This window comes from Papaver somniferum, chromosome 7, assembly GCF_003573695.1.
Source record: "Papaver somniferum cultivar HN1 chromosome 7, ASM357369v1, whole genome shotgun sequence".
NCBI classification, from domain to species: Eukaryota; Viridiplantae; Streptophyta; class Magnoliopsida; order Ranunculales; family Papaveraceae; genus Papaver; species Papaver somniferum.
This window is the reverse complement of record NC_039364.1, coordinates 82,091,428-82,108,978: the sequence shown is the minus strand read 5'-3', so window position 1 is coordinate 82,108,978 and position 17,551 is coordinate 82,091,428. Positions and strand designations below refer to the sequence as shown.

Below are 17,551 nucleotides of genomic sequence, written 5' to 3'. Positions count from 1 at the left end.
ATCAAACATGTCACAAACTAGGGATACTCATCAGGGTATTGGTCTGACGGTTTACAGCGTGCGACGTGCAATACTACCGTTACAAGAAAGTGTCATGAAGCGGGACGGTTAATGGTGGAAAGAAGTAACGAGTGTAAACAGATCCACTTCCTTCATTATGGAAGCACGGTTTCTGGCGGTTACACGCTCTTCCATCACTCAATCGTTCCCACTTCCTACGAGACCAGGGTACGTTTTATTATGACTTGTACAAATAGGTTTCACCTATTTCCACCAAAAAACAAGTTTTGGTCAGAGCAAAACACAGTATCCAGAAATCACCAAAGAACTGATAGCTTTCATTCCGCAATCCAGTTCCACTTTCTGATACAAGTCATAAAACAGTCACACCTTCAGAATTAACCATTCTGGTCTTAACACTTTCTTCGCTTCCCTCCCTAAGACCAACCCTTATCCTTCACTTTGTGACCGAAGCAAGCCTGGAACGGTCATTTCTTGGTTTAGGCCAGGATTGTACAGATTGATCTCTCGAATCAAAAGTACTCCCGTGCAGTGCATTGTTTAGGGTTTAGATTTGTTTCTCATCTACACACCCGAATTTACCAAAACCGGCAGAAACAGTTTTCACCCACAAACAATTGGCGACCACAGTGGGAGATTAATCTCTCGGTTGCAATATCAATTTCCAATTTCCAAGTCCATTTTTCAATCCCGATCTCAAAATGGTAGAACTCAGGTCCGGATCAGCAACAAACCCTGAAAATACTGGCGCATAAATTATCCTCGGTGTTAACGTTCCTTCCAGTGGCATTAACACGCCAACTGTCAACACCAGCGGCGCGGAAAATGTTCCTTCGGGTGTTACACCTCCGATCACCAGAGTCAGAGCCGATGCCGCCACCCCCAATGTTTCTTCAAGTGTGACACCTCCAACCGTCACCAGAGCCGCTGCTACTCCACCATCAGGATGAGAGACTGGAGGAGCCAGAGGAAGTCGATCCCATATTACCATTGCTGATTTGATGGAAAGACTGGAAATTCTTGCTAGAGCTCAGACGGACATGGCTTCGACTCAGAAGGAGGTGCTTATTTTCCTCAAGACACTAACGGAGCGGCTACCACAGTAATTACGCCAACCATAGCCACTGAGGAACACCTTCAATACTCCTGGCGCTGATGCCTCAGTAAGGCGCACCTTTGTAGGGGGAGTGATACATATCACCATAGTATTGTTGTCAAAGTTGTGATACAATTGAACTTTGATGTTGTGTAATAATACTATGACACTGTGTAACAATGATTGAGAGCTTTTGTTTTCTCATTGTTATGGCTACGGATCTTCAACAACGATGATGTTGCATTGAATATCTTTGGAATCATTGGAGTACTTGGAAGTGACGAAGATTTCGAGTAATGTTGAAGGACCAAGGAGATCATGCATGGGGAAGAGAAGCTGCAAAGTTTATTTATTTTGTATTCCATATGTATTGATAGTTTTGTCACTAAAATTGACAAAGGGGAAGATTGTTAGAGCAGTGCTCGGTCGAACTCACAAGCGTTGCTATCTAAAGCTGTTTGTTAAGTTTAGTTGCCAAAAATATAAGTCTTGATTTCTAGTCTACTTATAGTTAAGTCTCGGACTAGGATAGAAAGTGTAGTTGAGCTCTAGACTCCACGGTGTTCATCATGCAAAGACGACGAACTACTCAAGGAACTGGTGGAACTTCATCGACTAAAAGGTATGTGGAGACTTGAACTTATCTATCACTCAAAAGTCTATCTACTCTATCTCCTATCTTGAGACAAAAGTCATATTTATATATAGACTTCGATTATACACATTTGCTATTTCGAGCCGAGTTTATCTCGCTTATCAATTTCTCGAAATATGTGTTGGTAAGATTTCGCTTTTGCCAAGTTCATCTTTACAAGTGACGAAAGTCATGTTGATTATTTCAATATCTTGAAAATCGCTTTGATGAAAAATAGTGTGTGAATAACCTCTATTTAACATCCTCTAAGAATGTTTCAACGATTGAAATGAGAGTTTAGAATATATAACCTTGAACGGATATAAACATTGTATGTGAATTCATACTTGTGTAAGTCCAAAATCCTTGAACTAAAGTATGTGTACTTTACTGGTTCAGGATGTCCGGAAGCTAAGTCCGCGTACCCGTACGTGTACTGCCAGAAGTTCACATCCCGTGAACTGAAAACAAACTCAAACCAGATACTTAAGTATGCGTACCGGTATGCATACTTGAGTGGGTTATTTTCTAAAAATGGTTTATTCGTGAACTAATACATATATAAACTAAGGAATGCATATTTGCAAACCGTGGCTATAATGTTCATGAATCGATTCGAGTGAATCAAAATCGTTTTTGCTTCGATTGTGTCTTGTATACTTCTATGAGATCTAAGCAATTGAACAACTCTCTAACTAGTTCTTTTGAGTCATTTGAACTAGTTATGATGAAGATGAATAAGGTTGATATGAAAGTGCTCATATGGCTAACCATTTGGTTAATTACTGTTGAACAAACTAGGTGTACACGTTTAGGTACGGTTACACAAACCTAAATGAACGTGCATTTCATTTGTGTATAACAAGCTAAGTTCGATCTAACAGTTGTAAGATATTAGCTTGAATCTAATCAGGTTTTCATATAACGGTGAATATTGAGTGCTTTGTTACGAAGGTAACTTAGATTGCAAACCCTGATTTGGAGACTATATAAAGGAGAAATCTAGAAACTGGGAGACCGAATCCCCACACCTCCTATGTGATACTAGTTGTATAAGCTAGGTTTTATTATCCTTTAACCTTAGGTTTCTACCAATACCCTGTAGGTTAACGACTTGAAGACTTCATTGGGATTTTGAAGCCAGACCCAACTATTTTCTCTGTAGTTGCGTGATTTGATCTTGTTGTTTCTATCATGATTGAGTACTATCTTCTTTAAGATTGGCTCGAGATTTATTCTTCAATAGGCAAGATAAAAAGTAATCACAAACATCTTCGTCTCATCGTTTGTGATTCCACAATATCTTGTTTCGCTACCATACAATTAAGATTATTGTGAGGTGATTGATATTTCTAGGCTGTTCTTCGGGAATATAAGTCTGGCATATCAATTGGTTCATGTTCACCTTGATTTATCAAAAGACGGAACAAAACTCGTAGGTATTTCTGTGGGAGACAGATTTATCTATTCATGTAGATTTTTCTGTGTGATACAGATTTGGTTAAATTGTGTTTGGAAGGCACATCCGGAGGTATATTTATGCCCAATACCACGGCTTGAAAATACTTATACAAACTAGCACGAGCTTTCCAATATACCGGATCCGGGTATTATCTAATTAGCGAATGGTGAATGCGTCCCAAAGAATCTGTCGCACGTATGTCGCGGTTCAATGGCCCATATAAATCAGGAAAGTACTGCATTTTACCATACAGTTTCTCTCTCTTCAAATATTGGGCGACTATCTCCCAATAGATCCTTCAAACCCTAGTTCTTTTGGTGCAAATTATACCATGTGCTTTCACCCATCAAGTTCATTAAACGTAAGTTAAATTCCATCCCTACCGCGATCGCAACTCTAATTTCAGATTATTTTAGATGTTTTCCTAACTTTTGCTCTTTGTTTGGATTGTGTCTAGGGTTTTGGGTTTTCGACACCGCTAAAATCTTTTCCTTAAACTTATTTTAACACTCGCCCAATATCTGAATCCATGGATTCTTCATGGTTATTTCAATTCTGGAAGTAATAAATTACTAGTTATATCGTTGTTTTATACTTATTTGTGTGTTTATTTTAGAACTGGAGACACAATTCCATGGGTTTTTCATGGTTATTCCAATTCTGAAAATAATAAATTACTAGTTATTTCTTTGTTTTACACTTATTTGTGTGTTTGTTGCTGAATTTACTTTTTTTTGTCTAGACCATGATTTAGTCCATCATCTTGAAAAAATAAAACTGTTTATCCTTTCAGATACTGACCCTATAAAACCATACATCTTAAATACATATTTTTTTCCTTGACATTTAACCCTGTTTAATCTTTGCAAAATTAAGTATGTATAGTTCTCAAAACAAACCCACTGAAACTTTTGACCGGATTTAGAGTGAATGTTATGTCGTTTAGAGAACGAATTGATATAATGGTAAATTGATTGTTTATCCATGGTGTTAGGAAAAGATGTCTGCTACTCCAGCGGGAGGTGCAACAGATACTGAAATTGATGATTGAAATTGATTGTTCCTTGAACATTGGTAGTTGGTACCGTTCAAGTTATTTCTCTTGTATTCAATCAGACTCGCAAATTTCTATTTGCTTGGGTAGGGATTGAATCGAGAAATTGAGATATAACTCTTTGATATACTTTTTATTAAGATTGAGTCTGACTGTCTAGTTGATTCTCTTAAAAGTATATTGGAGTTAGTCCATACAGATTACTAAACGAAATATTGGGTGAGGTTGTCAGACCCCCACTTTTCACAACTGATAGACACATTTTTGTGTCTAAGTTGTCCTCAGTTTTCTGTATTTTTGGTACTCAATTTTATACTTATTATGGTGTTTTATGTGTTTGTAAGTATTTTTGAGAAATAAACATTTTTGGAAAATTCGGCTCGAAAAATTACTTAGGGCACCCCGCGAAAGACAACTGCTAAACAGACCCCTACTTTGGATAAGGGGCACCTCAATTGCTAAGGGGAACCCACCTACTATTCACACCCCAGGACACCCCATTTGCTAAAGGCAACCACATTTTGGTTATGGGCATTTCATCTTCAACATTTCAAAAATGAATTTGATGGGAATTTTGTTGCAGTTACTAGCAGAATTAGGGTTCGACTTTTGGAGTGGATTCATGGAGATTCCCCTGGGCTAGACATGGAAGATATATGTGTTGGTTTCGATCCAGTTTGGATGGATACTCGGGTTCGAAGAAAATAGGAAGTCTCAAAACCCGAGAGTTCTGTGGAGGATTATGGAGAGTTTAAGGGAGATTAAATCGTCATTATTGCTCTGGAATATCCTGTTATGTCCTAACAAGGTCGATAATAATCTTGGAAACAAAATAATTGGGTTGTACACGTGATTCTCTCGTGAAACTGTTCCGGAGAGATACACGGGATTCTGTTAGGGTTGGGTTGGAAATATTGTGCATGTATACAAAGTGTTGACTCAATCTGGAACGTGCCAGAACGTTTGGAGTTTGTCAGCAGCGATTGAACGCATGGGAAGGAAAGAAAGGAAAGAAACATAATCGAGAATATACCCTCTTTATTGTCGAGTTATGATGAAGATTTGGAGGAGTTTTTGGAGTCTTATAATGTTATAAATAGTTGTTGGAAGTCGTACGCAGGGGCATGGAGAGTTAGGGGAGAAAAATAGAGCGAGAAATCGAGTGCAATGAGCTTGTTCTTCATCAGCAGAGAAGAGAGGAAGAAGACACACAGACTACACTTGTAGTCTGTCGTTGTTTTAACTGTCATCTATTCATCTCTCTGCGACTGTTGTTCTGCAACAGTTGTGAGTTATCATTTTCTTTGTAACAACACAATAATTGTAACAAAAGGTTCTTTAACTCCATTGCACCGTTGCAAATCTCTGTTCTATCTTATTTCTTTAATAAAAACACCATCTGAGCTATGAGTTATCTTTTTGAGTGTGTTTTTACGATGTGGAGCTAGACCCCATCACTGGGATGACGGAGGAAGCTGTTTTCTTTCATGTGGTAATTAAAATTAATTCTTTTATAACTATTTGCATAGAATTTAATTGTTTTATGAATTCTATTAATTATTTGTTATTTTGTTGATGTCGCATGCTTAGTTTTAATTACTTTTGATGCGTCATTCTTACAACTTACAACTAATGTTTTATGAATTTTATTATTGGCAAAGAATTAGAGTCACAACTTCTTTTGTTTGAGCCATTATTTCCTAGAATTAAAATTTGAACCCCACGTATATGAAAAACAGTGAAATCCCGAATCTCAGTATCCCTCCATTCTGCTACTATTTTATGTATGTATTTTCTTAATTTTAGGATTTTCGTTTATTAAATCTGAAAACAATCTCATCAAGTCCGAGTGAACGACAACCTTTCTTACACTATACACAATTTCAGGATTCGTAACTAAAATTCGTAACGGCTTTGTGGCCGTTAGAAACCGTTGCAAATGGCCGTTACGAAAATTCGAAAAAAACAGGCCGAAGCCGCTACGAATTTTTTTTAAATAGGCGTGCCAGTAAAAAAAGAAGGCTATTAGTGGGGCGTCAAATTCCATTAGAGGGGCGTCACCTAATAGGACAAAAGCGGGTCACCCAGAAGTAATATCAAAAACCTCTTATCTCAAATAATTTTGTAATGACCGAATAACCCTTTAGTTAATTTTAATTTTATTTAACTTAATTGGATAATAATTAATTTCTACGGTTGGAATCAATCAAAACCTGGACGTAAAACCAATTTCTACGGTTGGAATCAATCAAAACCTGGACGTAAAATCAATTTCTACGGTTGGAATTAAAAGGAACCTGGACGTAAAATTGAAATTTACAGCTAGGTTGACGAAAGGAAAATTTAGTAAACTAAACCTAGACGTAAAATTGAAAATTACGGTTGGAATTCAACTAAACCTAGACGTAAAATTGAAAATTACGGTTGGAATTCAACTAAACCTGGACGTAAAATCACTTCTATGGTTGGAATTAAAAGAAAACTGGACGTAAAATCGGATTTTACGGTTGGAATTAAAAGAAACCTGGACGTAAAATGAGCTTCTACGGTTGGAAACTAATCCAAACCTGGACGTTAAACTAAGATAGCTTATTAAAAAAGCAATTAATATTCACCGTTATATGAACTCCTGATTTAAGATTCAATTTAAGTTTGCTTAGAAAATAAGCAATCAATCTCCACCATTAGATGGTTTAGCTTGATATACACAAATGAAATATACTTATATTCAGATATGGATGAACCGTACCTAAACGTGTATAACGAGTTGGCTCAGTAACAGTTAACCGAAGTTAGCCATACGAACACTTTTAGCTTAGCTATATTCATCTAACATTTCTAGACTCAATCTGATATGCATCCAATTATGATAGATAATCAAATGTATCTAAACGCGTTCTAAGAGAGTTGTTCAAATGTTCACTATCTCATAGAAATATTCCTGAAGCATTTGAAACATATTCGACTTGGTTTGTAAGTGTATAAGGTATGTATACAAGAACCAATTCATGAACATAATGCCAAGGTTTGAAAACCAAGTTTGCGTACAAAGAATTAAGAATCCAGAGATTTTAATTTGCAAACAGAGTTCGCAAAAGAACCTGAGTTCATGAGTACATACAATAGTTAGCATACATGACATGTGAACAAGTTGTCATACTGGCCGATTTTAGAACCTAACCACTGAGTTCGCAAAATGAGTTCGCGAACTACTATTTCGGACCTTTCCTAGTTTTGTCTTTCGCAAACAATGTTCGCAAACCACAGTTCCGTACCCATCACAGATAATCTCGTTCGCAAACAAGAGTTTCAGACCCGAACTAGTACTTCACAGTTCGCATACATGGTACGCATAACGTGTCGTATCCAGACATTGTTAGTAGTTCTAAAATCTCGTTTATCGATCAGAAATATCCTTAAAAGACGACAATGACAATCATACACATACCACTAGCTTCAAGTAATTTTCAAATGATTATTTGATCAATACGAAACATCCCAAGTTAACATCAAATGATTGTCTCACACAGATCATGTAAGATGTTCAAGGTAATTTTTCACATGATCAATCTTGACTTATTATTTATTTTCCAACAAATGAATTGTTTACAACTAAAGTTGTAAAGTAGATGATGAAGCATTCTAAGCTTTAAACTCATATTTCGAGAATTATATAAACGAGATAAACTCGACCCGAAATTTCAAATGTGTATAACACAAAGTCTATATAGCTATGCGACATAGTTTCATTATAAGATAGAATTGAATAGACTTTTGAGTGATAAATAAGTTTTAGTCTCCAAATACCTTTTTTCGTCGAAGTTCCTCCAAGCTCTTCAGTAGATCTTCTTCTTCAATTGGTGAACGCCGTGAAGTCTAATGCTCAACTACACACTTCTATCCTAATCCGAGACATAGCTATAAGTAGACTAGAAATAAAGATATAGTTTTGATCAACTAATCTTGACAAACAAGCTTGAGATGCAACGCTTGCGAGTTCGACCGAGCAGTGCTCTAACAACTTTCATACTTGGCAGTATTCAGATCCTCTTTATTTGGATACGACTAGATTTATCTTGGATATTTATTAATGATATCGTCCAAGTACTCTTCGATACAATCAAGTTCACAGTCTTTGTTGTCTTAACTTTATGATTATGAAGCGAAAGAGATATAAACTCTATATACATATTGTTCAAGGATCTTTAATTAGATACACTTTCAATTGTATTAGGTTTTGTCCATACAAATTGTCGAACGAAAAACTTGGTGGAGTACTTGGTACCCTCTCCTTTTCAAGATCCTAAAAAGTCGAACCTATAATATCACCACACCATAAGATATGTCACCTGCCGTTTGCAGATAATTGCCTTCAAAAGGTGGATTTTTTATAGTAATTTTATTAGTAATATAAAGGGTTAATTATTCTTATGATCCTAGAAAATATGGATCTTACTTTGTTGGGTTATGCAAATTATTCTCATGACCTTGAAATAATCTTAAATATGGGAAAGCCAAAATAATCTTCTAGCTGTGGATATTTCCTGCACATATTTTAGTGGTGGATATTTTCAACAAGTATGCTAGTTATGGATATATTCTGCACAACTTAAAACTAATGTGTTTGTTCATCTTTAAAAAACGGCTTTCTAAACTCGTTTTGTTGATTTGAATGATTGTACATATTTTATGCACATATTGACTTGTGTATATATGCTACATAAATTATGGAATCGAAAGAGAGTTTAAAAAGATAGTTTTTTAGCTCCTATATTGATGTACATACTACAATATAAAGGAAGGTCGATTAATACTCTGGATATTAGTCCCACATTAAAAAAACATTGTGAATAGTATCTACACACTGAAAAAAAACTACGGATAATGTCTACACACTAAAAAAAATATAGATAACAGCTGCACTCTAAATAATATGAAGAAAATTAAGAAAATCATTTAGAGAATAAAAAATTATAAAAAATTGAAAATTTGATATTTGTATTTACGCTCGTTGTGTAGGTCTTTCAAAAAGTTTTCACATGTGTACGTGAAATTCCTACGTAATATGATTTGTGAAATATGTTACATTTAAGTTGGTTTGACCCATTTTATTATATTTTCACACATGGTTATTTTTGCCATTAAAATCTTTTTACTTGATGACATCATCAAACATCTTTATTCATATGACCCTTCCTTTTTAAGAACCCACATTTAGGCAATACCCGCACAAATTGAGGGGTACTTTACTGTAGCAGTTGGCATAGTAAATCACTGTAGAACCATAGCGACTGCTACATTATTTTTTTATTTTTTTTCCTTTCTGATACGTGAAAGCCGGACTCATGCCCCTACCCGAACCCAGCCAGTTGGACTGGCCCCACTGCCAAACCCAACACCGCCAAACCCACAACTAACCTATTACAAACCTTTTACAGTGGGGATTGACCCCCTAGCTTCCTCGTTACTGGAGTTGATGGGGTACCAAATGCTACATTAAATATCCCCTAATTTGTGGGGATCACCTAATTGTGGAAGCTTTTTTAAGGGTCATTTCAACAAAATGGGTTAAAGTTTTTTTAAATAAATTTCAAGTCACGTACACTTAATAGACCTGATGCCCCTAACCTTCCTGACGGAGTAATTTCTTAGCTATGACCAACTCATTCTTCACAATCGGGTAACCTATTAGCCAACAAACGATCTCCACCAACGAATACAAAGAGTGTGGGGAGAGGGTCAAACATTTAATCCCCGCTAACGCAAATAGTAAAGGTTAGTTTAGTCAATGCCGGAAGTTTGAAAATAGGAAGCGAATCCAAAACTTACAATTTCTTTTTAGATGGAAATCTTATATTATGGGCTAGGTAAATTTTCATAAAGCTTGCAATTCCAGGGTCGAGCATAGTTGTCAAAAGCTTACACTCCCAGGGACGAGCATAGTTGTCAAAAGGTGTAATCCCAGATCGAGCTTGGTCGTCAAGAGCTTGCAACTCCTAAGTCTTAACTATAATTGGATTTTGTTATTCCTACTGGGCCCCATTAATATTTTTTTCAGCTTGCCTCCTTAGCAAAAAGTGCGTTTTCGGTGTTAATATCAAGAAATCCATAATTGCTAAAGGCCGGTACTAATCCAGGATCTAACAATAGGTGTTTGTCTTATTTGGATTGGTACCCCTCCACTAATAGGGGTACCTGCCTTTAGCCATCGTGAAAACCAGTGTTTTAAACTTGCAAGTCCACAAATGTTTTATTGACTAGTAGTGTCAGGACTCGGACGTTAATAATACATACCCTAAATTGAATGATATGCTATACAAAGAATGCAAACCAATCTCTAAAATGCACTTCTCTAGGGATACACTTATCCGAGTTGCTGGCAATCTAGAGCAAATTCACTCATGTGTTATCATCCTTGATTGATATGGAGCTCTAACAATATCCACAAAGGTTGAATATTCTTCGTGCATAGGCTGCTTCCACGGTTCCCCATCCATCTGCATATAACCTTTCTTCCAATCTCCACCTCTAACCTCCATTCTAATAGCTGCTGCCTGGGAACATACATGAAAGGCACTTTAGCAAAATGAAAATTATGCCACCACCAGTTGTACCATGTTTTGCGCAATTACGCTTGTATACCATAATCTTTCTTCTTTCATTGTGGTACCTGCGCAATGTGCTTTGCTGAGATTAGTTCAACCATGACGAAAGATGCATGCCAACCTTCCTTTAGACCAAAAATTTCTAGGAGTCCATCATCAGCATGGGCCTCAACAAACCCTCTCTGCGAAAAATAAATGGGGAGAGAAAAACTTCAGAGAAATTTGATATGATATAGATCTCAAGTCGGTCCAATAGATGGAAAAAAAATACCCTGTTTCACTGTTTGTGTTTCCTAGTATTGTGGCTTACTTGGAAAAGACGATGTTGAGAGAAAGTTGGTCACACATAAATCTTTCAAAACGAGTCAAATTACTTCCTATGATGTTAAAAAGGTTCTAGTTTCACATCACTCAAATGAAACAGTATTGCGGCGTGCAGATTACTGACCTTTTCAAGATACTTGGGTTTCAGCTTACCCCAAGGATTCCTTCCACTTCCATAGTTATGAAGATTCAAACAAACAATGGACCTAACACTGATAGAAAGAAGAAAGGTTATGAGCTTTATTTGAAATAGCATATTGACACTACAAAGCTTCTATCTTTACCGGAACCTATGGTTTTTCCTCTAAAAGATTTCCATCAGTTTTATAAAATTAATTGTACTAAATCCATGCGCTACCGATCCATCAAACTGAAGACAACGAGTACCAAAAGAATGTGTGGAAATGATCAAATGTCTCTCTATTTACAATCAAACGGAAGTTATGCAAACAGTTAGCAGATCAAAAAAAAAAAAAGTTTTGCAAACAGTTTGGAAATCACCTTGAAGGAATTTGGACCTGCTCCCACTCTGAGCAATTCATCTTTTTAATATACAGCCTTAAGATGTTTTTAAGTCCCCTGCATGGATTAATATTTGTGAATAGATAGTAATAAATGTTAATATAGGCATTGACAATTTCATTGAATAGGACCATAAAAGAGCTATTTTCCTAGAAATAGCGGTTCATCCTCATATACAGGATAGAATGTTTCTAGATATTTTACAAGTTCTTTTGTAGACAGAGTTTCACATACTGTAACACTGGTGTACGTACCATTAATACAAGTTATGTTTATTGAGTGTTTAAGTATGCCAGATTGGTTAAACCATTACAATCATCAGTATAGCATGATAGCATCCTTAGAATGGAAGCTACTGCAACAAAAAGATGGAACAAGTACAAGCATACTCAAAAAAGCACTGGGAAGTGCTCTCAAATTCTTAAGTAAAAGCTCGTATGCAGCTTTTGACCTGAAAGTCTCAACAATACTTATTTACTCAAACATGCTGTGAAACACAACAAGATTTACAGACAATTAAGAAAAGGTATAACCAAGTGTATATATGCATTGAAGCATTACAAATGCACGTAAGATACAGTTCTGCTGATAGAATAGATCAACCAACAATTGCAGACACACTACCCAGAACGAAAAGAACAAAAAATATAGTTAAATTAGATTGATCTTACCTTAAATTTGGGGTACTCACACAGGGGGTGCAGAACCACCCCTGGGTGCAACTATACGAGGAGTAGATTAACTGTTGATAAAAGATAAATTTGATTAATCTCGAGTATTTTTAAACATGATTTTGTGCAGACTATTCAATAAAATAAAAGTGGAAGTGTGAAAACGTATTTGTTGGTGGGACTATAAGTGAGCTACTGTGCAACATTTTCAAGATCGATAAACGTATATATGTAGTACCATTCTTATAGAGATAGAAACTTGGCCAGCGTACTATTCAAGAAAGACATACTAAAATAATTATGAGGATTAAAGACTAAAAGCCGTTTAATCGAACCTTATTTGCTATTGGACCTTGCGCCAAGTAAGGTTTCTCATTACGCAAAAGGTGGAATCCATAAGCAACTTGGGCATCCATTCCTGTATAACAAACAATTTATATACACAAACTGATTAAATCACCTCAAGGTAGATAACACCTATTACAGGTAGACAACAAATGTAGCAGTTACACAAAATTTATGAACTTAAAAAGGACCAAAAGATGAGATAGAATAAGATAATCACTGTCAGTTATCTGCCCAAGGATATCACATACTCGAACAAGGAATCACATTTTCACTGGTGAAATTTATAAATATAACCAAGGTGCAACTTCTCATGCCCTAACCCAAGTTCAAAGGCTAAATATGGCAACTACTCCCTTCAAGGGTAGGTTGTAATGATGCAAGACTCGGTATCAAAAATGTAGCAGTTCAATATGCCGAACTATATAATTCTGAAGCACTTAAGAGCACAAAAACATACCTACACTGAAGTAATTATAAAACACACCCTCGAAACAAGACGTCTTTTCGGGCAACCCCTCCATATCCTGTAATAGTATAACACGACAAGTTTCCACTGAATGCCAAGAGTACATAGGGAAATGATAACATAATAAATAATAAGGAGCAGTGAGAGGTAACATGTTCTCTCTTTAAGCTATATGCCTCGTGAATTGTTGTACTAATTTTTATGCTTCTTAAAACAGCTCAGGTTTTACCAATACTTGTCATAAGTACAAGTACCTACAATACAAGTTGCCTTCCTACTAATTTATCTCGAATTTTAAATATGATAAGAGATATAGGAAAGTCATATGCAGAAAGGAAAAACTGGTCAATGAATTGTTACAGCGCCAAATCTCAGAGATTCGTTTACTAATATCATCAAGGCTTATGGAGTTTCAGAAAAGTGAACCAAAACGAAGGAAAGTCTAAAAATCACCTGATCATGAGTATAATCTTCCTTGTAGCTCATACAATGAGGAAGTTCTACAGTATCCCCTGCTGGCATAGTTACCACGACATTCCAACTGCAACACATGAAAGTAGAAGATTTGATGACATAACCAAAAATGAAAATCTCAAACCAGAATATGGATAACTTTGTTTATTAAACTACAGAGTTCAACCACAGCTCATACTGGAGCTCGGTTTTAATTGATGATCACTGGTATGAGACCAACAATGCTGATGAATTTGGTCAAAATCTCTCATTTGTGAATGACTAAGAAAGACTTGGTGAAAATAAAATTTCAACGTCAGTAAATGTTTTGTAGATTAGCTCCTTAGTGTAATGCTACTACATACTTGCAAGACCTACAAGTGGAAACCTCAAAAAAGGCGACTACACCGTTTTCCTTATAATAATCACATAGACATATACTTTGACACTGAAGTTGATCCTTACCTATCAAGACGGCTGATGCGAGCTGTAATAGCTTCATTTAGAGTTCGCTTGACAGCTGACTTCCATGCAAAAGGAAACGAACCACCCTAAACAAATACATGGTAAATTGTCAAAAATATTCAAATGACTATAATACAACCATATAATCTAGCAAATATAAAGTCTTACCCAACTAAAACTCCTTGAAAGGTCATTGCCCGTACCGAGAGGAATTATTCCTGTAGGAGGAACTGGCTCCCTGTTCTGTCTAAAAAGTTCTGTAAGACTCCCAAGTACCCAACCCACTGTCCCATCGCCTCCTGCAACCTGCAAATAAAATCTTAAAATCTTCTTGACAACAAGACATTATCCACTGAAAAAAATTATATTAGAGAATCGCAATTTCAATTTCACCATACAACCAAGAGTGTAATGGATTATAAGAAACGTACTATGATCCTCAACTTATCACGAGTCTCCTTTGCACAGTGGTCACCATGACTAGCTAAGCTCTCTAGGCAAGCTAATCCGTAACGAACAAATTCAGGAGGCTTAACAACCGAGAGATCAAAAACCTGCATTAACAGAAATTTTGTAAACCTTGCAATTTAATGCTACAATGTGCTTGACTCAAGTAAATACGTAAACAGAGGTAGCTTAATTTATGTAAACACAAGTATCCAGCATTGCAGCCAAAGTAAAATGATCAACAAGTAGCAAATTTTGTAATAAAAATCATAAAATAGAACTCATGTGTTTGAAGTACAGTTAAAAACTAAGCGGTGAGAGGTTAAGAATCTATCGGAAGCCCTTTAATCAAGTGAGTGAATCTGTTAAAAAATATAAATTCACTAATTTCCAGGGAAAATTATGGATCAATTAAACTCCGGGGCATTTTCTGAGATTTACAAGCTCCTTGTTCTTGTTTTTTTTTCCTTTTGGAATAGCGCTTTTACAAGAATCGAAACCACCTGATACAATTCAATGTTATTCTTTTGTACAGAACATCATGGCATCCAAATTTGCTTTAGACGAGTTCTTTGACTTATGATGAAAGCATTAAATTGCTTTTGGCGTTTCTCAGTTCAACCACCTTTGTGAGTTAAATGCTTGAGGTTGGATTTGTCATCTTTTACAATCTTTACAGTTCATTTTTTTTTATCTATGGTGGCTAAACACAACTGCAAACTATATGCATTCCTTTCGATCCATCTCCTATATATAACTAAACCACAATTATAACCTCAAACCAAATTGCAAACACTCTAACCGTATTGGTCTAAACAGGTGCATATTTAGGATCTCATCCCTTACTAGTCGTACCTGGGGTGCATCTACGTATTGAACAAAACAGGTCTTTTCCAAGGTATAACTCAGCGTCTCTTCTAAGGTATTACTCAGCCACGAGAAAGTCATGGTAAGGCATAAGAATCCGATGAGGGGCTTTATCCCATCATCAGTGATACTTCATTCAAGAATAACTTTATAATTGATGATTCTTTTCTTCTAATAATAGGAAAAAAGGTTTACAGGATTCCTATAAGAAAAAAGAAGTTATCTTATCCCATTTCTTCTTACAGATATACAAGCATTAAAATGTGTTTCTCATGGCAAGAACAAAACATCAAATGAAAATTTAATTATATGCTTCAAAAAAAAGAAAACATCAAATGGCATCACATAAATTTTTTAAGATCTTGGATAAACCCTAATTATCAAGTCCAAATTGCTTGTTTATGAACTCCCATTACAAGTAAAACCCTAATTACAGCCTGAATTGATCATAAATTAATCTGTTGTCACGCAAACCCAAATTACTAGATACTATAAACCTATATTGGAACAATAAACACACTGTACAGAATACTTTCTTAGTTTCTTCTTTCATCAATTATTAACTAGAGTCCCTTATTTACACCTCTGGCAGTAAACCCTAATTCAGTTCAGGTATATTCCTCTCTCTACCAAATTTCTGACTCTAGAACCCAAATCTAAAAAAAACACTTCGGAAATCAGAACCCAAATCTGAAACTGAAAGTTACTTTCTCTCTATACCAAAAATGACTTCATATATTCCCATCCAAATCTAATATCTACTATCTATTGGACTCTATAGAGTATAGACTATACCATTGAAGACTGTAATTTTACTGTGCACCCTAAAAAAAAGAACACACCTTTCCCAAAATAAAATTAAAATTTGTACTAGACTAGAGTTCAATTTTCACATTTTCAAAGGAAAACCCATTATCTGATTTCATTTCTCTGTAACTTCTTCCCAAAAGTAAAAAAAAAAAGGTCATCTTTTTTCTTTCTTAAGCAAAAACCCAAATCACAGATTTCTCTGTATCTCGACCAAATTAGCCTAAAAGACAATTTTCAAACACAAAATTGTAACAAAAAAAATAATAATCAAAAAACCATTAATAAATTAGGCTGACCTGTTCTTGACTGATTAATTCCTGAAGTCTTTGTTTAAGAGCAGAACCTTTTCTACCACCACTTTTAGAATTAACAAAAACAACCATAGGAGCTTCGGGGACTTTATTTTCACCATCATCATCAGGATCATATTTCTGAGCCCCAATATTAGAATTTTTGGATTGAATAGCTTCACACATAGCAACTCTAAGATATTTAGGTATTAATATCTTTTGTTTTAATTCTTCCTTATCGATTATAACTCCTTTTATACCACATCCTTTTATCGAATCTATTAATGATGATCTCGCTGTTATCCTTGTTTTTGATTCATCATTCACAGCTGATGATGCCATAATTTAATCAGTAACCTTCAGTTTCAGAGCTTCAACTAAATAAAAAATGGCGGACTTTCTTAGAGAAGAAAATTGACTCAGTGGGGGTTCTTATATAGATATAGAAATTTTTATTGGTGGGACATGTAAAATAAGAGACGCAAAGAAATGTATCTCGTCGTCTTGTTCTTCTTCCCGCGGAGGTTTGAGGTTTCAAACATGGCTATTTCTACTGTGTGCCTTTTTCTTTTTGTGGTAATATTGTATACCCTTAAAGTTGAGCATTAATTACATAAATACTTTACTTTAAAAATGAAGGTTGGTATACTAGTCACTTGGCAAGTGGCAAAAGTTGATTTCTTTTATTTCAACCCCACTGTTTATTTTTTGTAGCTTTGCTGGATGTTTTTCTGATCTTTACTTTGGTAGGATTTGTTTTTGACGGGAGCCACTTCCATAATAACCACCTCAAAATTTATTTTTTAAGGGTACTTTTGAGGGGTAAATCCAACTCCAAAGTCCAAATTTGATTTTTAGCCCCTCCTACTTTTAGCCCACCACAATTTCGATCATATTTCCTGTCACCGCTTTAACGGTTCATGGGAGTTCAACAGGGATTGACAGGAAAAAAATCCTGAAACTGTTAGATTTTGTCATGCACCGGAAACAACATCCCATTCCCATCAAAGAAAAAT

The 17,551-nt window shown here is 35.7% G+C and overlaps 1 protein-coding gene across 2 annotated transcripts; it reads right to left on the bottom strand.

The window, feature by feature from the left end:
- Positions 1–10,467: 10,467 nt before the first annotated feature.
- On the bottom strand, positions 10,468–17,062 carry LOC113297756 (diacylglycerol kinase 7-like). 2 transcript variants are annotated; one of them, XM_026546331.1, is made up of 12 exons: positions 16,542–17,062; positions 14,553–14,675; positions 14,290–14,427; positions 14,122–14,207; positions 13,657–13,744; positions 13,195–13,261; positions 12,725–12,807; positions 12,390–12,460; positions 11,698–11,775; positions 11,321–11,408; positions 10,910–11,054; positions 10,468–10,821 (listed from the first exon to the last, which is right to left on the bottom strand). In XM_026546331.1, exons 1-11 carry the CDS (start codon positions 16,875–16,877, stop codon positions 10,926–10,928), a joined length of 1,287 nt encoding a protein of 428 aa, XP_026402116.1. In that variant the 5' UTR covers positions 16,878–17,062; the 3' UTR covers positions 10,468–10,821; positions 10,910–10,925. The 2 variants fall into 2 exon arrangements, with proteins under 2 accessions (XP_026402116.1, XP_026402115.1); XM_026546330.1 differs by having other exon boundaries at positions 10,938–11,054; positions 16,542–17,060.
- Between the last annotated feature and the right edge of the window lie 489 nt (positions 17,063–17,551).